General features: G+C 35.6%; 1 protein-coding gene and 1 long non-coding RNA gene across 2 annotated transcripts; one reads left to right on the top strand and one right to left on the bottom strand.

Moving 5' to 3' along the window:
* Positions 1-17892: 17892 nt before the first annotated feature.
* Positions 17893-18935, top strand: LOC105798389 (uncharacterized). Its single transcript, XR_001135061.2, has 2 exons — positions 17893-18260; positions 18619-18935. It is a non-coding gene; the product is annotated as an uncharacterized LOC105798389 (long non-coding RNA).
* A 945-nt stretch (positions 18936-19880) lies between these two features.
* Positions 19881-22906, bottom strand: LOC105798388 (zinc finger protein CONSTANS-LIKE 7). The gene is made up of 3 exons (XM_012628436.2): positions 22027-22906; positions 20278-20502; positions 19881-20164 (listed from the first exon to the last, which is right to left on the bottom strand). The coding sequence occupies exons 1-3, from the start codon at positions 22792-22794 to the stop codon at positions 20141-20143; spliced, it is 1017 nt and encodes a 338-aa protein (XP_012483890.1). The 5' UTR covers positions 22795-22906; the 3' UTR covers positions 19881-20140.
* Between the last annotated feature and the right edge of the window lie 417 nt (positions 22907-23323).

Here is a 23323-nt window from a genome sequence, read left to right as displayed (position 1 = left end):
TTACTCCTTGAATAATTTCTTCATCCGTAGGTGACTCCATCAAAGATTCATTTTCACTTGGATAATTCAAAATATGCTCAACATCCATGGCATTTCTATAGTGTAAATCAGAAATTACTTCTTTTAATTTATGAATGCCTTCAACATTACCAATTTCTTGTTCGAGAGGCATATCCTCCTCGGATCAAATTTTGCAATGTCAGAAATGTAGAACTAATAGCTGACAAACGACAAAAAAAGAACATATAACTCACAGAAAGAATAAGGTTGCAAAAGAGATAATTTTATTCAATGAAATGACTGTCTATTTATAGGCTTAACAAAGACACATGTTGCACCAACGTTCTCCCATGTTCACCTGGTCATAGGAACGTGGCAAAACAGATCACCACTAAAGATTCAGTAACAACCAAACAACTAAGTAATTAACCAAGGCTAGCTAATAAACAAAGGAAATATTGAGATAAACTTGGTCAACAAATGACCACGTGTTGGTGTTCTGGTGTTGATATCTTTAATACTCCCCCTCGACACTAGCGTCTTCTTTGTTTGCCCCACCAAGCTAATGATAGAAACTTTCGAACTTGCTGCCACTCAAGCCTTTTGTAAACAAATCTGCAGCTTGATTTTCCGTTCTAACATGCTTTAATTCAATTTCCTCTTGCAAGACTTTCTCTCGAATAAAGTGGTAATGCACCTCCATATGCTTAGTTCTTGCATGAAAAACTGGATTCTCTACCAAACGCATTGTTGACAAATTATCGCAATACAGAGGAATTGGATACGCCACTAGTTGATGCAAGTCCTCTAATAGTTGCATAAGCCAACTGCTCTCTTGAGCTGCCATCGCTGCTGCTCGGTACTCCGCTTCGGTGGTTGACAAAGACATTGTTGGTTGTCTTTTGCTACACCAAGAAATTGCTCTTGACCCAAGCATGAAAACATACCCGGTAGTTGAGCGTCGAGTATCATGGTCACCTGCATAGTCAGCATCACAATAGCCAACTAGTTTACAATCTCCACCTTTTTTGTATATAATACCATAGCCAAGCGTATTCTTCACATATCTCAGAATTCAACGAACTGCTTCCAAATGAGGCTTCTTCAAATGTTGCATGTACCGACTCATCACACCAACTGTAAAAGAAATATCTGGTCTTGTTAAAGTTAAGTAGATAAGACTTCTCACCAACTGCCAGTACATTGTAACATCTTCTAAATCTTTCTCTTCATGAGCACATATTTTGGCGTTTGGCTCCACCGGCATCGAGATTGGCTTACACTTAATCATTCCAAACTTCTTTAGGAAATCTTTGGAATACTTTTGCTGATGAAGAAATATTCCTTCTTGAGAATGATCGACCTCTATACCAAGAAAATGCTTGAGTTGTCCAAGTTCTTTCATCTGAAAGCGAACTGAGAAGTTCTCCTCGGTTCGAAAAATTTCTTCTTCACAATCTCCTGTGATGATTAAATCATCCACATATACTAGCACGATAGCTAGCTTCTCTCCTTTAGCTTTGACGAACAGGCTAGCATCCGCACTTGTCACCAAATAACCACTATGAGTAAGAAATTCAACAATCTTACCATACCAAACCCTCAGTGCTTGTTTTAATCCATAAAATGCCTTTCGTAGCTTACACACATACTCAAGATGATCTTGATTCTGAAAGCCCATTGGCTGGTCCATGTAGATCTCCCGATCCAGCTCCTCATGCAAAAATGCATTCTTCATGTCCATTTGCCATAAATTCTAATTTTTGAAAGCTGCAAGTGCTAATAGGACTCGTACAGTTGTAAGCTTTGCAACTGGACTGAACATTTCATCATAATCTAATCCATATTGTCGAGAGAACCCTCGAGCTACCAGGCAAGCCTTGTGTCTCTCTATTGATCCATCTGTGCGGCGTTTTATCTTGTATACCCATTTGCAAGAAATAGGCTTAACATCTTTTAGCTTTGGCACGAGCTCCCAAGTCTGATTTTTGTCTAGCGCGGTAATTTCTTCTTCCATAGCTTTAATCCATTCTGGATTCTGGAATGCTTCCTCGAATGTCTCCGGCTCTTTTGCATCTGCTTTTTCCACTATGGCGGTATTCGCATACTTTGGATTTGACTTTCTGATTCTTGTTGACCTTCTTAGTGAAGTTAGTGTTTCCACTCCACTAAGCTCATTTTGTTCGTTTAGTTGTTGATACATACCAGTTCGCCAAGGACTTTGAGCTACACCTTCTTCGACATTGCCTTCGTCATCTACATTTTTAGCTTCACCTAAACCCAATTGGATTTGAAAAGATTGCACCACGTCTTTAAAACCATTTGAGTCTGGCAATACTTCCTTGTTTGAGGACCACCATGAAGAAGCTTCATCGAACACCATATTCCGGGATGTGTAACACTTTTTGGTAGTTGAGTTACAACATATCCACCATTTTATTTGATAGTTGAGGAAGCCTATTGATCACAAATGCAGCCGTCCTCATTGCTTCTACCCAAAAATGTCCTGGTACATTCTTCGCGTGAAACATGCTTCGACAAATTTCTGCCAGATGCCTATTCTTCCTTTCTGCTACACCATTCTGTTGTGGAGTGCTAGCACATGTGAACTGATGGTGTATTCGACATTCTTGAAGGAAATCACAAAACTCGTTTGAGGTATACTCTCCCTCATTGTCATTACGTAGACAACGAATTCCTTTGCCAACTTTCGCTTCTGCTACCTCCTTGAACTCTTTGAACTTTGAAAGAGTTTCAGATTTCTCCTTCATGAAGTAAATCTACACATACCTTGAGAAATCGTCAGTGAAAGTCACCATGTATTTCATCCCACCAATGGAAGCTTGTTTAACTGGTCCAAACACATTAGAGTGGACCAACTCTAATGGTTTCTTTGCTTGAAATTTGGACTCTTCGTACGAGAACTGGTGTGTTTTTCTATACTGGCAGCCTGCACATACCGTGTCTCTTCTCACTTCAAGTTGTGGAAGTCCCTTCAACATTGACCTCTTTATCATCACATCTAATTTGAAATAGCTAACGTAACCTAGCTGCATGTGCCACACGTCTGTCGTTTCATTCCTTCTCGTCTTGTCTACGTATGCGGTTTCTGCAGACATTACGTAGACTGATTCCAACCCTTGTCCCTTCATCACCGGTTATTCTATAATCTCCAGGTTCCGATAAACTTTCACATCTTGTGGACCAAAGAAAACAAAACGGCCAAAAGATGTTAATTGTGCCACAAAGAGAAGATTTTTCTTCATACTTAGGACATGGTAGACATTTTGGAGTGGCACATTGGTATCACTATGTTGAGGAGAAACTACCGTATTACCGATGTGAGTTATCGGTAACTCTGAGTTGTTCGTCGTTACGACCACCCGACTTCTCTTATACTCTGACAGGTTCTACAGCTTCTCTTTATCACCTGTCATATGATTTGAGCATCCCGAGTCGATGATTCAATCTTTCTTGTAATGAATGTTTTCAGATGTTGTTATTGTAAATAGTGCCTCAACATCCCATTCATCTTCGCTTTTGGAAGCAACTAATTACTCTCTACTAACTTTTTTTTGACCAACAAGCTTTTGTCATGTGACCCTTCTTCCCGCAATTGTAGCAGTTTCCTTCAAACTTTTTGCTGTTATCTTGATTCTTCGAAGCTCCCCCTGCACGAATGCTCTCTTCGCCTTGATGACTTCTTGCCTTTTCATTATTCTTTTTGGATCTATTGGTGGTATGTTGCTTGGAATTCCACCTGCCTCTATTGGCATATAGTGCCTCTTCTTCCTTCTTCAACGAGACTCCTCCCATTTGCTTAGCTAAGGCTTCTTGGCCAGCTAGCAAATTTTTGAATTCTACAAGCGACGGCTGAGTTTTCCATCCTTGTATGGCAGCAACGAAACTCCTGAACTCTGGTTTCAAACCATGAATGATAATTCGCTTCATCCTAGTATCACTAATAGAAGCCTCTGGATCTAACTCAGAAATCTCTCAGCATAGCGTCTCTACTTTATGAAAGTACTGTGAAACAGTCATGTCACGTTGTAACACCTACAGCAACTCACTCTCTAAAAGATTTGGAGCTTCGTACCGTTTTTCTTTAAGAACAGTTTGGCAAACGTATCCCAAGCTTCCTTCGAAGTTTTGGCATCATGTATATGCTCTAGCACATCTTCTTCGACTGTGGCCTTCAAGGCAAACATCGCTTTACCCGCTTTGATTCTCCACTTTCGTAAAACACCATTCGTGTCTTCTACTTCTAGCGACGTAACCTCATTTCCATTTACTATTTCCCACAAGTCTTGACCTTGCAAGTACAACATCATGCATGTATACCAAAAATTGTAGTTTTGGTTGTTGAGTTTCTTGATTCCACCAACCACTTGAAGATCGCCCATCCTAACAGCACCCAGGAGAACTTGGCTCGAATACTAGATTGTAGAACTAATAGCTGACAAACGACAAAAAAAAGAACATATAACTCACAAAAAGAATAAGGCTGCAAAAGAGATAATTTTGTTCAATGAAATGACACCCTATTTATAGGCTTAACAAAGACACATGTTGCACCAAAGTTCTCCCATGTTCACCGGGTCATAGGAACGTGGCAAAATAGAACCACTAAAGATTCGGTAACAACCAAACAACTAAGTAACCAAGGCTAGCAAATAAACAAAGGAAATATGAAGATAAACTCGGTCAACAAATGACCACGTGTTGGTGTTCTAGTGTTGATATCTTTAATAGGAAACAATTTGCAATAGTTGTAAGTTTCACATCAATATTCCAAGTAACATTAATAAAATGGATTGCATCCAATACATTAATCTTTTCAGGATTTATTTATCATTTCTTGTAACCTTCCAAGATGCTAGAATAAAAGCTACGTCGATAATAAATCTTAACTGCTTTAATAATTCCAGCATCATATGGTTAAATTTTTTATGTTGAATTTAGAGGCAAAAAGAACAACTCAATGTTTCTCAAGCCTTTAAATAACCTTGGAATGGGTTGGGCAATTGTCTACTATAAGCAACACCTTTCTACCAGTCATTCTAGCATCAAACCAGCGTACAAAATCTTGAAAAAGTAATCCAATCATCCATTTTTTTTGTTGGCTCGATAATGACAGTTAAGATTGTCAATATTCACATGTTTAAAGCATATAGGATTAGAAAACTTGCGAGTAACCCAAAAAGGCACTTTATTTGAACCATACCCATTGCAACAAACCACAATAATAAGTCTTTCCTTGTCTTTTTTTTTGTCCTTCTAATTGTTTTATAGCCAGTAAATGACCTGCTTGCAAACGATAAAATAAGTCTGATTTATCCATATTTTAGATATCCTTCCAATCAAAATTTTCCAATTTATCTCTTATTTGAGGTAAAACATCTTCAATATTCTCCATAACAACTAAACCACTTTCACCAAATCTTCTATAAGACTTAATCTCATGTCCTACCTTGAACCATTCTAGCCAATCGATTGAGAAGTTAAATTCGAAATTTGCATCACCATACATTTTCTGTAGAAACTCTTTTACTTTAATTTGAATCATTTATCCATTCATGTTTACTTTCTCTTGATATCGGAGAAACCACTCATACAATAACTTCTCTAATTCGAGATATTTGGCTGATTTGTGCTTTTTAACATTGCTATTCTTTATCTCTTTTGACAAATATTCAGATGAACTTTTAAGAGTATTTGATATTGTTGATTAGCTAATAGAGAGATCAAATGTTTGTTGAACCCACTTTTACAAATCTTTTTGACTTGAAGAGGGATGCTCATTTTTGTACTCACATAATGCTTTTCTCATCTCATCTCAATGTAGATTTTTTTACACCTTTCAAATGGGATGCCATGGAGAAAAAGATTATATGAATTACAATAATTTGATACGTACATGTGTTTATTTATAATAAATCTTTAATCTATCCAATGAATATATACGTATTGGATTTTGAAACCATTAACTCTTTTTTCTTTTTGGTTACATGAACTAATTAATTAATTCTTTTTTACATGAACAAATTAACTTTGATTCATTGCACCTACATGCATATTGGATTTTGATAAAAAACCCATGCATAAAGTATGAAATATTCTCTAAATTAATAAATATTAATTTATCGATAAACTAATAACGTCAATAAAATAATAATTTTTCGGTCCCAAGGGTATTATTTTATAGAGGTTTTACTATAGTATAACTTTAAGAGTATGCTGATTTTTTTCTACTCTACCTAAATGGTTTGCTGATTTTTTGACGGAAGGGTGATGTTCTTATAGCACCGGGTGGTTAGGTTTTTAATATAAATTATATATATTACATTTAAAGGGCAGTTTGAGATATTGTTAGTTATTAACTGGGTCCTAACTAGTTGAATAATTACAAGTAATTCTTCTTCTTATAAGATAATAAACATTACTATAAGGGTATTTTTGTCATTGTATATAAATTAGGTGAAGTCTAAAAATGCATTTTATGGTATTCAAATGCAAAACATTATAACATTTAATGGGTTAGCCATATGATTTCAACTAATGCTTTTTTAATATCAAGTTTTATAAATATATTTGTTATATAAATTTATTTTCACTCACATCATGAGTGTCTCATAATCTAATATGTACAAATATAATAACTTTATAGGAGATGGTTTTTTAAAATAAATATTTAAGGTTTCTTAAAATATTATATAAAAATATTAAAAGACATAAATATCTCTATAATAATATTATTTAATTGTTTTAAAGTTTGGTTTTTTTTTACTTTTTACCTTTTAATAAAATTTACTTCAAGTAGTCAATATAACTAGATTTTGTTGCACTAGAATTTTTATGTGATAGATGAGAGAAGATGACAAGTTATAGAAACATACATGTTTCTTTTTTTTGGTTATTACCTTATGTAAGTGGTTTTTTTAAGCACTAGGTTAGTGGGCCACAAATATAATGTGTGTCGAAACCACCTTTTTTTGAAGTTTCGAAAATGGGAATCGATTTTGAAAATGGAAATGGGAGCCGCCACCGATATTTTATTGTGGTGTGATCGGATCACCTTGAAAATAATTTTAGGTCTACGAATATTTGAGAAAACAGGTTCGGGAGTCGGTTACGCACGAGGAAGGGTTAGCACCCTCGTGACGCCCAAAATTGGTACCAATTTGATTGTTTAATGTCTTAATGTCGAAATTTTGAAAATATTTTAAAATATGATCCTTTTATTTTGAATAAAGTGAATTGGATGATGAGGCTCACTTATTCCAAAGAAATAAATTGTCACATTCAGTAAGTTAGAGTGCGACATTTTAAATCCTCAAAATTAAATTTATCTCTCGTCTTTTAAAACCTATGCATTTTGAGAAGGCTATCCGATTATCTAGGTCAAATGAGAAAATCAAAACCCAGTAAGTTAGGGTTCGATTTCACAAAATTCCTAAATATCGAACATTACCTTTATTTTTAAAATCCTCGTCTCGAGAAAATAACATGTCATATCCAATGCGTTAGGACACAACGTGTTGAATTCCCGAGAATGGTTTTTATTTGAAATTTGTATGTTTTTAAAAAAAATCCCGATTATTTAGATCCAACGAGAAAAATAAAAACCCAATATGTTAGGGCTCAATTCTGCCGAGGATCGCAAACACCAAGTAATATGAAAATTTTCGAAATAAAATGATTTTATGCTTTTATAAAATTCAACTCTTATAAGTGGAACATGATTGAATAACGACACATATAATGTAAAAGATAAATAACAATTTAGTTTTAAACTAGCAGCAATTAAACAAAAAATAGGCAAATACAAATATTGACTTTAATCATTTAAAAAGCATAAAAATTTAAAAAAATGAAGTAAGAATAAAATAAACAACTTAAAATTAATATCTACATTCTAATTTATATAAGTAAAACCTAATAAAAATAATAATATATACATAGTGATAATACATGAAAGTTAAATAAATAAAATAAAATAACAAATTTAAAAGGAATAAGGTTTATGTGCACAAGAAAATACATTTGAAAATAATAATATATTATTATATATACGTACATATGCTCAAAACAAATTATATATGCATATATAAAAATATAAAGTACTATCATTGAAAATTTTGAGATTAATTATATATATACATGTACATGAACAAAAACAAAAAAGGGTATGTATAGATTATATTAAGATAATATCTAAAAACATAAAATAAAATTAAGTAATGAATACATAAATAATATTATATAATAAAAGAATTTATATAAAATTAGATTAACTAATATATACATATATACATATATATAAATACTATTACATATAATAACAACAAATGAAATTAATGATAATAAATTAGTTAATTTAATGAGGATGGATCTATTTTGAATCCGAACAAAATTCTAGGGTTGATTTGAAATATGCATGCAAACGATGAATTGAAAACCTTTTAACAACAAAGGGATTATTAAAGCAATTTAACGCAAAAATCTTCTCGACATGTAGATTTGGATATTCAAAAGCGTGTCGCTCAACATGGATCCAATCAAATGCAAATCCAATATAATGTATAGATTAGAATAATAATAAAGTGAATCAAAACAATGCGAAATATAGAAGGACTCATCGCAAAATGGACCATTGAAGCAAAACGCGAATCCTTCCTCGCATCGGTCACCATACATGGTCGAGGGTCACGAACGACATCGATTTTAAGGTCATTGAAACATGCTTAAAACGAGTCGTTTCCTTCTCATAGACCCAAAATAAACCCTAAAACTAGCGACCTATCATTTTCTAAGGAAAGAAAATAAAGAAAAAACTAAAGAACCTTAAAGGTTCTCTCGCGCCGATCGACGAAACCTCTCCTCAAACCCCCAACCTCCACTCAACTCCGATGACGATGGAGGAGAGGATGCGTTACTAGGTACGTCTTTCTTTCTTTTCTATCGCTCTCTTTATTTCTAAACTAGTAATGGACTAAAAACGAAAATAAAAATAAAGAAAGAAAAAAACTTATGAAACTTGATTTCCTTTGAATCTCTTTTGGTATTCAATCAGTATATTGAATGTGTAACCCTTTTACATTGTTTGTATTGGCTTTTTATAGCCAAAACGAAAAAGAAAAGAAGAGAAAATACATCCAATCGAAAAATCTCCTCTCCGCCCTTTTTCTATTTTTCTTTTCTATTGCCTTTTGTTTGCTATTCGTTCTTGTGTTTTTGGTATCTTCTATTTCATTGCATTTTGCTTGTTGTTTGTTGGTGTTTGTCGCACATTGTCTGCAGGCGTCTGAGGGCCACCGGGGCGTGGCGCACTCGTGTGAGGCATCGCGCGTGGTGGGTACGCTGAGAGGAGGGTTCTTGTCGTTATGTGTTGGAGGCCTCACTGCAGTTACTAGGGTTTCTGCTCTCTTTAGGCGAACCTGCTAGGGTATTGGGCTTAGGGTTTTTGGTTATTGGGCTGGGGTGTATTGGGTAATTCGGTTTTTTGGTTATTGGGTTGGGGTGTATTGGGTAATTCGGGTTAGACTTTGGATTTGTAAATGGACTGTTTTTGGACTATTTTTATTTATTTGGTTTTTTATTTTTATTTGCTTATTTTTTTATATGCATGTGGGCCGGGCCAAAATGGGCTCTTACAGCTGCCCCTCTTTGCTCATTGTCGTGTAACGAGAATAGAGCAAAGACTTAAGAGGACCAATTTTGTCCGGTCGTGCTTGGACCTTGGTGCTCCTCTTCTTCAAGTGGCTCCATTCCATCCTACTGTATCTTCAGAGGTATAGGAAATAGTGCTTCGATCCACTCCACCGCAACGTCGGGGAAATAGGATTTGTAACTCGTAGCTTCTCAAGAGAATAACATTTGCTATATTTAGTCGGTAAGACTTGATGTGATCTGCTCTACTGCAACTTCAGAGAGATAAGATCTATTACTTTAATTCGCTCCACTACAACTTCAAGGAGATAGGATTATCGAATTCAATCTGCTCCACTGCAACCTCAGGGAGATAAGATTTGCTTCTTCAGTCTGCTCCACTGCAACTTCAGTGAGATAAGACCTGATGAGATCCACTCTACTGCAGCTTCAGAGAGATAAGCTCTATTACTTTAATCCGATCCACTATAACTTCAGGGAGATAGGATTATCGAATTCAATCTACTCCACTGAAACCTCAGGGAGATAAGATTTGCTTCTTCAGTCTGCCCCATTGTGACTTCAGGGAGATAAGACTCGTTTCTCAGTCTGGTCCGCTGCAACCTCAGGGAGACAAGACCTGATGCGATCCACTCTACTGCAACTTCAGAGAGATAAGATCCATTACTTTAATCCTCTCCACTACAACTTCAGGGAGATAGGATTATTGACTTCAATCTGCTCCATTGCAACCTCAGGGAGATAAGATTGGTCATCTTCGATCTGCCCCACTGCAACTTCAGTCGGGATAAGACCTGCTTACTTAGTCTGCTCTACTGTAACTTTAGGGAGATAAGACCTGATGTGATCCACTCTACTGCAACTTCAGAGAGATAAGACTCGTGGCTTAAACCTGCTTCCTTACACTTGAAGATAAGATTCGCCGTCTTCGATCTGTTTCCCTACTCTTGGGAAAGATAAGATTCGTGCTTAGATCTGCCTCCCTACTCTTGGGAAAGATAAGATCCGCCGCTTAGATCTGTTTCCCTACTCCTGGGGAAGATAATATCCGTGCTTAGATCTGCCTCCCTACTCCTGAGAAAGATAAGATTCGCCGCTTAGATCTGCCTCCCTACTCTTGGGGAAGATAAGATCCGCCGCTTAGATCCGTTTCCCTACTCTTGGGGAAGATAAGATCCGCCGTTTAGATCTGTTTCCCTACTCCTGGGGAAGATAAGATTCGTGCTTAGATCTGTTTCCCTACTCCTGGGGAAGATAAGATTCGTGCTTAGATCTGTTTCCCTACTTCTGGAGAAGATAAGATCCGCCGCTTAGATCCGTTTCCCTACTCCTGGGGAAGATAAGATCCGCAATCTTCACTGATCTGTTCTCTGGGGAACATGACCTGTATAATGAACCTAATTATGCCTAATGATTAGGATGGCAAAATGTATCAAATGCTCCTAACTAGACATGTGTGAATGGTGTTTGCATGAATGCAGGATTTTATTTTTCTGAGAATGATCCCGCTTAGGTTGTCATTACTCGAAGTTTATTAAGGCTTTGTGACTGACGTGCTACAACGCCTTCTCGCTTGACCAGCTTCTTCAAAGAATCACTTAGCCAGGTTGCCCCCTCTATAAACCTCAAAGTTTAAACCATTGGGGCGCAAAATTTGTAACATCATTCTCCCACTGTAATCCAAGGGTAGAAATAGGTGGCTTTTCCTCAAACCTCTCTTATCATAATTGAAGGATATAGGATCTGAATCGTTCTGGTTTCTTTACACCATTCCCAAGGTGTCGTACCAAAGACTTATGCGCAAATGAAGGCTCTCTTCTCTGAGGTAACCTATTGCCTGATGAATCATTGCTTGCTTGTTTATGTAAGCTTTGTCGCCAACATGTCGTCTTGTCAATCAACGCATTTGACAACAAAATCCAAAGAGAAAGTCTAGATTTAGACTATTCCCTCTCAAATTTCCAACCTTTAAATTTGATGTGTTCTAAACAACAGTCCTGTTTCAGGTTCCTATATTATTTAGAAACCTTTCAGAGTAATATGCAAAACTTCATTTGTGAAATTTTTATTAGTCCATTAATCATTATTCCAATGCAACATATTTGCAAAAAGGTCATAACAATGGGTAAGAATAAAGTTGGTTCTGAGCGTAGCTCGAAAGAACAAATTATCGAAAATAGTAAGGAAAGATAATAGAGAAGTTGATTGGGAATGTATATCCTGGAAAAGAATTCCAAGAACAACAAATTCAATAATATGAGAATTGGGTGCCTCAGATATCGCAGCTTGAACTTCTCTATACAAACTTTCTGAAGACCTTTCTGAGTTTGACATGCGTTTGAGAGATCTACAGTGCTTTGTCGATGCCCCAAGGTGTCGCCTACCCTTTCCTATTGATTCAGGTATAACAACATTACCACATGCCTAAAAATTCGAGTTGCTCTGATCGCTTCATACCCCATCCTGATCAATATTTGAGCCGCCCTTTTCGGGTTTTCAACTCAAATCCCCATTTGGCCTAAGATGCCCTTTGCGGGCTTTCCCTTTAGCCTCTCCATTTTTTCATTTTTCATTTTTCATTTTCATTCTTCTTCATCATTTTTTTGACTCCAAGTCCTCTTTTGCAGGTTTCACCTTGGTTCTTTCTTCTTCTTTAAACGAAGTATTTATTGACTGGATCCGTATTTATAGGATCGACGGTCTCGCTCAGGATCAATGCTCCTCTAAAAAGGTCTTCTTTACAACACGGAGACATCCTCGGCTTAGCATTCATTTCCTTCTAAATTTTTTTTGTTGAGGAATGGTCTTTTTCGGCATCCACCCTTTCGTGGAATTCTCTGAGATGACCCCGTTTATTATGGGCTCGTATCATCTGGTACATCCGACCCTAATGAATAGCTTTTAACCCTTTTCCTAGGTCCAACTAATCACATCGCGATTGGGTCCTTCCAACTCTAATACCGGAGGGTGGGGATTTCAATAGGTAGAACTATCTCAACCCCGTAAACCAAAGAGAGCAACGTTGCCCTGGTAGAAATCTTGATAGATGCTCGGTAAGCAAGGAGGGCAAATGGTAATTTTTCAAGTCTCATTCATTTTTCAATTTTCTTGATGTTCATCTCTAGTCAATTTGATGACGAATCATGGTGTCTGCTTCTGAGTTGATTTCAGACCTCAGCTACCGCGCTATTGTTCAAATTCAATGCATTCTCCAATACCATCCTCTTGAAATTCTATACCGGCATATGATGACATTGACATATGAAGCAGCCTCTAATGATTTCAAAGATGAAGCAATGTCCATTAGGAGTCTTCGATAACGGTGATGACTATGCCCCATTTTGCTCAAAATTTGAGTCGCCCTTTTCGGGTTTTCAACTCAAAACCTCATTTTGTCACAAAGCGCCCTTTGCGGGTTTTCGCTTTGGCCTCTCCTTTTCTTTTTTATTTTTTCTTTTTCATTCTGATTTTTTCATCTAGATTTCTTTTTTTTCTTTCTTTTTCTCATTTTCATTTTCATTTTCATTTTGATCTTGATTTTGATTTTTTTTCTTCTTTTTTCTTTTTTTTTATTTTGATTTTGATTTTTGATTTTTTTTAAATTTTTTTTGAATCTGAACCCTTTCGATCAGAATCAATGTTTTTATAAACAAGATTTCTCACTTTCATCTTGTCTACGAAAAACCCTCTTTGGTATCATGTTTCTTTCATAGAGCCTTCCGAGGCGAAACTATGATAGAAAATTTTGGATCCTCCTCTTCAATCAGGATAAAATCCGACAAAACTTGAAGAGATAGAAACTCGACTTCAAACGGGCAAAGCTAAACTGAGTTAACAAGAAAGGCATTGCCCCGGCAAAGAATTTTCATTGCGTCATTCACACTGCAAATTTTGTCATTGTGTTGTTGTTGACCCGGCATATCCTGGTATGATCCTACAAAGACATCTTTGAACTCTAGAGGTCACTCATCAAGGTGTTGCTTCGTCTTTGCAATCAGGTCAGTTTTAATCGTTACCAAGCTCACAATTTCTAATGGTTCCTTGTGAAGTAGGATCCATCTATCCTCCTACTCAACCATCCTCGACAAGTTCGGAGATAAGCTATGATCTATGTCATTTCCAAAGTCTTGAGATCCCTCTGAACACATGCCTCGCTCAAAAGGAAAATCTGAGTCTGTAGCAGTGTCATTCATGTCATTGATATCTAAGGACCCATAGCAAGTACCAAAGAATGTACAAAAGAATGTATAAATTCATGAGTAATCATTTGTATCATATAATTACGAATGAATGAATGATGGTTTGGAAGAAAATCTAAAAGAATGAAAGAATATAGAATTATTCGCAAAGAATAAAAATATTGGCTCAGCAATAATTGCAAAGATGTATTTCATTAAAATAACAACGTTCAGCCATAAGCCTATTTCACAAAGGAATTTCTATCATTTCTAGGCTAAAAACAACAAAAATGTTCTGAACATTACTCTAGAAAAGCTCTAAAAACTATAGGGATTTCTTTCACAGTCTAATTGTTTAGAACACTCCAGAATTTTTAAGGGCAGACATCTAACAAGGTCATTTTCCAATTGTGTCTTCAGACACGTCGTTGATGTGAACATTTCCCAACACCTCTTCATACACCTCATTCGCCTCGTCAGCAATATGATTGGGCAGTGTATTTTCTACACTGGATAAATCATCAAATTTGGCAACGCCTATATTGATGAGTCTTTCAACTAGCTTTTTGAAGGCAATGCAATTCTCTACGGAGTGCCCTAAAATTTCCGCATGATAATCACATTGCGCATTCATATCGTACCATTTGGGATACGGAGGTTGTAAAGGGGTCAAGTAATGAGGAGCAACAACATGCGCATCGAACAAGCTTTGATACAGCTCCTTATATGACATCGGAATTGGTGTGAACTGGAGCTTCTCAGTACCTGGTTTCACTCCAGATTCTTGCTTTAAAGGGTTCTGATGGCTGGTGGTCTCCATCTTTGGCCTGCCCACAGTGATTTGTTTTGAGTGGCCCTTATTATATCCGCCTGCATTATCCCTTTTATTCCCCTTCTTCCTTGGGGCCTTTATAGTATCTGGGTACTCTACCCTCTTCTGCTTTATTTCGGCTAGATTAGCAACAGGATTAGCTAAATCATTCCTCAAATTGGATCCTAAGCCTGTCAGGCAATTAACTGGTGTCGATGTACCAGTTTGATAATATTGGGATCCGATAGTAAAGAGTACTCCTTGTGGGCGCCCATCTGGCTGGACTTGGACACTTGTCGGGGTATAATCTAAGGAATAGACAAGATCCTCATTATCAACCCCAAAGTAAACCATCGGGTCTTTCACTTCTGTTGACTTTCCAGGTAGCAATCGGTTGAACAGGTTTATCATAGTTCTCCGTAATTCTAGCATCTGATCTCTCATCTCCTGTTGAAATTCAGTCAATTGCTCCTGCATCTGGATCTGTATTCGCTCTAATTTTTCCAACCTTCGTTTCATTTCTCTAGTCTTTGCTTGGATATCGTAAGGGTGTTTGGTTGGTTGGTTTTCCAGGTTAGCTGAAATAAATTTACTCGTTTAGACTCTTTCAATGGATTTCAATGCATGTAATGCAATGTGATGCAAATGCATGAAATGAATGCCTAAAGAGACGTTGATTCTGATTCAATTACATTTAGGAAACTTTTCTAGAAAGCAAATTCCCTTACATAAAACGGATACATGTACGGCCTCACCCTCATATTCCAAGAAACAACATCATTCTTTTTCTTCATCCGCATGTTTGAGGTAATCTTGCCAATAGATGCCATTGCTAGCTCCTTCTTTTGATCTTGGTCGCGATCCATCATCTGCCCATCTTCATAAGGCTCGTCAGCTTGTCGAAGGCTTTTGGACAATCGTCTCGAACCCTTAGGCCACGAAGTAAAGATCACGAACTCTTTCATCGCCCTTCTTGTGTTTCTCAGAATATATTTGGGAAGTCGTATTGTTTTCCATTTTATCAAGGAATCCGTATTCCATGACAAGCTTTCTAATTTAGTAATCAGACTTGAATCAATATCTCTTTCCTAAGATGCAGATGCGATGCAATCATAATCAAAACACAATAAGAGGGGTTAGTACAAGGAAAACAGAAAGTACCTAATTGGGTGACTACTAGGGGTTTGGAGTGGCTCTATCTAGGCTAAGTTTCTAAGTCCACTATATGAGGTTTGGCTCTAAAGATAAGGTACCCGAACCAGCAGATTCCTCGGTCTTCACCCATTATAGGCTCATACAGACCGAGTTCGGTTCAGGGGAATACATTTCCCTATGGCTGCACGGAGATGAAAATATCATGACGACATAGGTAAGGATGTATCCCAAAAGTGATTCACTATCCTACACGGAGGTGAAAACCTCACGAAGGACTAGTTTTTCACTCCACTTAAAAGGACAAGACTAAACAGTCTTATGCAAAATGATGCCAAAATATACAATTTAATTTACAATAATCATGCAAACAAGTGCAAAGAAAAGATCGTAATTTTTCAAATCAAATTTTAATTTTCGACAATAAGACAAAACGATCAATTTTACGGCTTGACTCTCTAAATCTTCCCCAGTGGAGTCGCCAAGCTGTTGAAACCACCCTTTTTTGAAGTTTTGAAAATAGGGATCGATTTTGAAAATAAAAATGGGAGCCGCCACCGATATTTTTTTGTGGTGTGATCGGATCACCTTGAAAATAATTTTAGGTCTGCGAATTTTTGAGAAAATAGGTTTGGGAGTCGGTTACGCACGAGGAAGGGTTAGCACCCTCGTGACGCCCAAAATTGGTACCGATTTGATTGTTTAATGTCTTAATGTCGAAATTTTGAAAAGATTTTAAAATATGATCCTTTTATTTTGAATAAAGTGAATTGGATGATGAGGCTCACTTATTCCAAAGAAATAAATTGTTACATTTAGTAAGTTAGAGTGTGACATTTTAAATCCTCAAAATTAAATTTATCTCTCGTCTTTTAAAACCTATGCATTTTGAGAAGGCTATCCGATTATCTGGGTCAAATGAGAAAATCAAAACCTAGTAAGTTAGGGTTCGATTTCACAAAATTCCTAAATATCGAACATTGCCTTTATTTTTAAAATCCTCGTCTCGTGAAAATAACATGTCATATCCAATGCGTTAGGACACAACGTGTTGAATTCCCGAGAATGGATTTTTATTTGAAATTTGTATGTTTTTTTTAAAAAAATCTCGATTATTTATATCCAACGAGAAAAATAAAAACCCAATACGTTAGGGCTCAATTCTCCTGAGGATCGTAAACACCAAGTAATATGAAAATTTTCAAAATAAAATGATTTTATGCTTTTATAAAATTCAACTCTTATAAGTGGAACATGATTGAATAACGACACATATAATGTAAAAGATAAATAACAATTTAGTTTTAAACTAGCAGCAATTAAACAAAAAATAGGCAAATACAAATATTGACTTTAATCATTTAAAAAGCATAAAAATTTAAAAAATGAAGTAAGAATAAAATAAACAACTTAAAATTAATATCTACATTCTAATTTATATAAGTAAAACCTAATAAAATAATAATATATACATAGTGATAATACATGAAAGTTAAATAAATAAAATAAAATAACAAATTTAAAAGGAATAAGGTTTATGTGCACAAGAATATACATTTGAAAATAATAATATATTATTATATATACGTACATATGCTCAAAACAAATTATATATGCATATATAAAATATAAAGTACTATCATTGAAAATTTTGAGATTAATTATATATATACATGTACATGAACAAAAACAAAAAAAGGGTATGTATAGATTATATTAAGATAATATCTAAAAACATAAAATAAAATTAAGTAATGAATACATAAATAATATTATATAATAAAAGAATTTATATAAAAATTAGATTAACTAATATATACATATATACATATATATAAATACTATTACATATAATAACAACAAATGAAATTAATGATAATAAATTAGTTAATTTAATGAGGATGGATCTATTTTGAATCCGAACAAAATTCTAGGGGTTGATTTGAAATATGCATGCAAACGACTGAATTGAAAACCTTTTAACAACAAAGGGATTATTAAAGCAATTTAACGCAAAAATCTTCTCTGACATGTAGATTTGGATATTCAAAACTGTGTCGTTCAACATGGATCCAATCGAAACAGAAATCCAATATAATGTATAGATTAGAATAATAATAAAACTGAATCAAAACAATGCGAAATATAGAAGGACTCATCGCGCAAATGGACCATTGAAGCAAAACGCGCGAATCCTTCCCTCAGACCGGTTCACCGCGCGGGTCGGAGTCGATTTTAAGGCTGCTGAAACATGCTTAAAACGGAGTCGTTTCCTTCTCGTAGACCCAAAATAAACCCTAAAACTAGCAGCCTATCATTTTCTAAGGAAAGAAAATAAAGAAAAAAACTAAAGAACCTTAAAGGTTCTCTGCGCCGCTCGACGAAACCTCTCCTCAAACCCCCCAACCTCCACTCAACTCCGATGACGATGGAGGGAGAGGATTTACTAGGTACGTCTTTCTTTCTTTTACTGTCTCTCTTTTATTTCTAAACTAGTAATGGACTAAAAAACGAAAATAAAAATAAAGAAAGAAAAAAACCTTATGAAACTTGATTTCCTTTGAATCTCTTTTTGGTATTCAATCTGTATATTGAATGTGTAACCCCTTTTACATTGTTTGTATTGGCTTTTTATAGCCAAAACGAAAAAGAAAAGAAGAGAAAATACATCCAATCGAAAAATCTCCTCTCTGCCCTTTTTCTATTTTTCTTTTTCTATTGCCTTTTGTTTGCTATTCGTTCTTGTGTTTTTTGGTATCTTCTATTTCTGTTGCATTTTTGCTTGTTGTTTGTTGGTGTTTGCTGCAGCTGTACGGGCGTACGAGGGCTAGCTGGGACGTGGCGCGGCTCGTGTGAGGCATCCCGCGTGGTGGGCACGCGAGGGGGAGGGTTCTTGTCGCTGCGGCGCTGGAGGCCTACTGCAGGTTGCTAGGGTTTCTGGCTCTCTTTAGGCGAACCGGACTAGGGTATTGGGCTTAGGGTTTTTGGTTATTGGGCTGGGGTGTATTGGGTAATTCGAGTTTTTGGTTATTGGGTTGGGGTGTATTGGGTAATTCGGGTTAGAATTTGGGTTTGTAAATGGACTGTTTTTGGACTATTTTTATTTATTTGACTTTTTATTTTTATTTGCTTGTTTTTTTATATGCATGTGGGCCGGGCAAAAATGGGCTCTTACAATGTGAGTTTAACATTACCCTTTAGTGACAAAGAGACATACCCAAATATACTCCCAAATCATTGATTCGTAGGAAACCCATTTCTCTGCTAATGATCTTGGCATCTTCCCTGCTCACGTTAGAAGAGAAAACATATTGGTTTCTTGAGCATTAATCCTATGACTTGAAAAATAGTAAAATTGGTCTTGGATCATACTCACAAACCGAGTTTGCTCTACATCTGCTTCACAAAATAGAACTAGATCATCAGTGAAGATCAGGTGGGAAATTGGTGGGCGAATTTCTATAGATTACTTTCAACGGCTTCGTGAACAAGATGTCCCCAAGCTTTTCATTCCAATGACAAATAAATACGGAGATAAAAGATCGTCTTGTTGAGTACCCCTTATTGGACAAAAGTTCTCGTTGAAAGAACTATTCCAAAGAATCTGCATCGAGGGGGAAGAGATATAGTTCATAATCACCTGAATTAGCTCAGATGGGAACCTAACATCCACTAACGAATCTTCCATAAAGCCCCAACGAATTCGATCATAAACCTTCTCTAAATTCACTTTAACCATCATCTACTCCTTTCTGCATTTTCAATTTCTCATGAAATGAATAATCTCGAGCGATAACAATATTCATATGTAATACACCCTTCGGGCATAAAACTAACTTAATTTGAAGCAAATAAATTGGGCATAATGCTCATAAGTCTATTGACAATAACTTTGGTCAAGATCTTGTATGGCATTGTACAAACACTAATAGGCCGATCTTGTATGGCACCGTGGTCAGCATAATCATTGTTTAGTCGTGATTTTGATCAATTTTTTTGAGGAAAAGAGAAGAGTTTAGGGTATTGAAATAAAAAAATGGTAGCAAATCTTACTAAACCCAGAGTTTGCGTAGGTTTAAACTTATTGTGATTTTAGTGATCCACAATTGAAATCATTTTACATGAGCCTGTATAATTTTAATCAAGGCAGAATTTGGAAAATAATGTTAACTGTTTAGCTCCAAATGATCGTAGCCTTCATATTTACAAGTTTCAGATATAATCTATAGTTCACATTGAATCCCTCACTGATATTGTAATATGATAAAGGGTCATTTGAACAACCCAAGGCCACAGTTGTTCCATCTCCTGAGTATACTCTTTCCACTTCTCAATCTCTCTTCACAAATCGACCCTACAAAACGCGAAACACGGTAAAAATATACAAGTTTCAATTAGTCTTATCCAAAAATCCAACTATTCATCAGAAAAAAGAAAAAAAAAAAACCCATGCATGCATGTATGTACCTTCAACCTGGGGCGCTTTTCAGCATTGAGTTTTCTAACTTCATAACGAATACGCTTAGAGAAAAGCCTATTTTGCCTCTTCTCTTTGTATCTCAACACACTTGCTTCTCTGTGCCCTTTTCTCCATTCCTCTTTCTCCTCTATTTCTTCCTTTATCTTCAAATCACTTGCCATTTCTGGTACCTTCCACACATTGGATGCACTTCCCATACCATCCACTACCAGCTGCTCGATCAACATAGGTATACCTCTATGTTAGTTCCTAATTTATTATTCAAAACTCACGAGACCCAAGTCCCAATAACATAGTTATAGTATAATAAATGACAGGTTGATTAAGCACACACGAGAATATTGGAAAAACAAATTTTAAGGTTAAATCACTTTTTTAGGACTTGAACTTGGTAATTTTTTTCACATTGGGGTTTGAATATTTTTTTAAGTTAGACCCTTAATTGTCCCCATAGTGGGACTTGAACGTTTTTTTTTCAAGTTAGTCCTTGAAAATCCTATAGTTCATGCTTTAATTTGAGAACAATTTTCAAGTTCAAGCCCTAATATGAAAACAATTGTTTAGTTCAAACCGAACAATTGTTAAGTTCGAGCCCCAATGTAGAAACAATTATCAAGTTTAGAGATTAACTTAGATAAAAAAAATAAAACCCCAATGTAAGAACAATTACCAAATTTAAACTCCAATATAAAAGACAATATTCAAATTTAGGGTTGAACTTAGATAAAAAAGTTACTTCCTAAATCAGATGTAAACAGGTTTAGAGATTAACTTAGATAAAAAAAAGCTAAAACCTAATGTAAAGATAATTACCTAATTTAAGCTCCAATGTAAAAATAATTTTTAAATTTAGGGTTTAATTTTTTTAAAAAATTCATGCCCAATATAAAAGAATTTTCCAAATTTAAATAATTTTCCTTAATTTTATTTAAAACTTTCATTTCAACACATTCGGTGAAAAAAACAAAGGGTTAAAACAAAAAGGTGTTAGCAATCCAAAAACATTGGACCGCATTTAATTAATGAGAGAAATCTCATTATTTTTAGTGAGTAGGTATCTTTCCAAAGGCTTGCTATGCTATAAAGGGTAAAAAGATGACGCATAACTTAATTTAAATTTTAAAATATTGTCACGGAAAACTATATAATATTTTTAATATCAACCAACCAACCAACCAACAAAATGTCACTAAGCTGGGCCGAAAATGAAAAATCCAGCTGGCTTAAAAGGTATACTAGGGCCCAACAAGAAAAAAGCAAAAAGTGCAAAACATATTTTTCATTGCCTACATTGAGCCTATCATCATCTCATATAGAAACAAAGCTAGCATGGGCTCAACTTCCCCCCCATATGCCACTTTCTTACACATTTTTATCAATTAACATAAAAAATATAAGATAAAATCAATTCACTATTTCTGCCATCACCAAATTTATAATTGATGTTCAATTATTATTTATCTATGTATGCAATACTCTTCCAATTTATTACCATACACCATTGATTTATTTTGACTTGTACATAAATTTTTAATATATATAGTTAGTGTATTAAATTCCAACTCAAAATATTTGTGCATAAAAAACATTTTTTGAAGTTGAATAAAAAAACATCTTGAATGATTTATTTTATAAAAAGAAATCTAATTAAGTCCAAAATTAAATATTTTTATTAACTTTTAACATTAGAAAAAGTTAAAAGAAAAGAAATGATTGATTAGGGGCTAAGATCTTACATTGGGAGACGGTTGATGCAAGTGAGGGACAATTTGAGGGGACTCTCCTTCAATGTAAAGGGGGCCCTTACCAGACCAAGCATTCATTATCTCCTCATAGTTAAGCTTCAAAGCCAACAACTTTTTCATCTTCTTCTTACTCCACCATGCACCGCCATCATAACCACCGTCTCCTCCGCCGCCGCTACTCACTTCTTCCATCTCTTTCTTCTCCACAACCTCAGAATAAACCACCCACTTCTCCTCACTCTCATCTCTCTCCTTCTTCCCTTTCATAGCCGCCCGTACAAGCGACAACCTCGTTCGATCTTCACAGCTATACCCCCTATACGTAAAAGAAGGCGACAAAGGACTCTCTTCCGACGTCACCGTAGTCGCCGTCGTCGTGGTCGTCGCCGTCGCCGTTTCATTCTTATAATTATCACTACCTTCGCTGTCTAAAAGACCGTTAAGTGTAACAGCATGATCGCTGTCTCCCTCTGTCGTGTTGAAAAGCAAAGAAACATTATCGTACTGTGTATCACGATCTTCAACTAAATTTTCAGGGTGAAGTGGGAAAAGATTAAGCTGTTTATCTGTAATTTCTTTGTAGTTGTTATCGTTGTTGTTGGTTAATGGCATTTGGGGTAAGTTTTCTTCAAGGTGAAGAAGGCTAAGGTACTTTGGTCTCCTAGTTTTACTTCGGGTTTTCCGAGAATGTTTCAGAGAAAAACTACGAGACTTTGGTTTTCTTTTGCTTCGCCTAGTACTGTTGTTATTGTTGCACATATTTCTGTTTGGATGGAGAGAAAATGGAAAGAAAAAAAAAAGAGAGAAGAGACCTTTGAAGAGGGAAAGGGCACAGAGCGGGATCTACAATATGGAAGGGAAAGAGGCTTAAGTGTCAGAAAATTACAGGGGAAAAGTGATGGTGATTGGGTTGATTGGGGGTGGCACTTTATGTACACGTGGAAGAAGATGATTGGGAAGGAGATTAGATTGTATTGTTATCTGGATTTCGTTGCTATAGATAGGGTTGGGGTTTTAGGGATACCAATTGGCCAAGACAGGAAAATGTTTGATTTTGCTTAATAAAGAAAGATAAGATTATATTTCAATTAGGCTAAAATTCAGATACCAAGCACCTTTACTCTAAAATTCTCTTAATAATTATTTTCATATTATTTATTTATGTATTTTATTTTTAATTAAAAAATAAATAATATTAATTAAATATTAAAATGATATAAAATTAAATATATTTAATTTCTTTCATAAAAAATTATATCGACTTCAATTAAAATAAGATATGTAACTT

This window comes from Gossypium raimondii, chromosome 9 (assembly GCF_025698545.1).
Source record: "Gossypium raimondii isolate GPD5lz chromosome 9, ASM2569854v1, whole genome shotgun sequence".
Lineage (NCBI taxonomy): Eukaryota > Viridiplantae > Streptophyta > Magnoliopsida > Malvales > Malvaceae > Gossypium > Gossypium raimondii.
This window is presented reverse-complemented; position numbering and strand designations above follow the sequence as displayed.

Coding starts and splice junctions, on each gene's coding strand:
- LOC105798388 (XM_012628436.2), bottom strand. CDS start 22,794: ATGTGCAACAATAACAACAGTACTAGGCGAAGCAAAAGAAAACCAAAG. Junction 20,503..22,026: donor TGCATCAACCGTCTCCCAAT/GTAAGATCTTAG, acceptor TTGATCGAGCAG/CTGGTAGTGGATGGTATGGG. Junction 20,165..20,277: donor AAAAGCGCCCCAGGTTGAAG/GTACATACATGC, acceptor CGCGTTTTGTAG/GGTCGATTTGTGAAGAGAGA.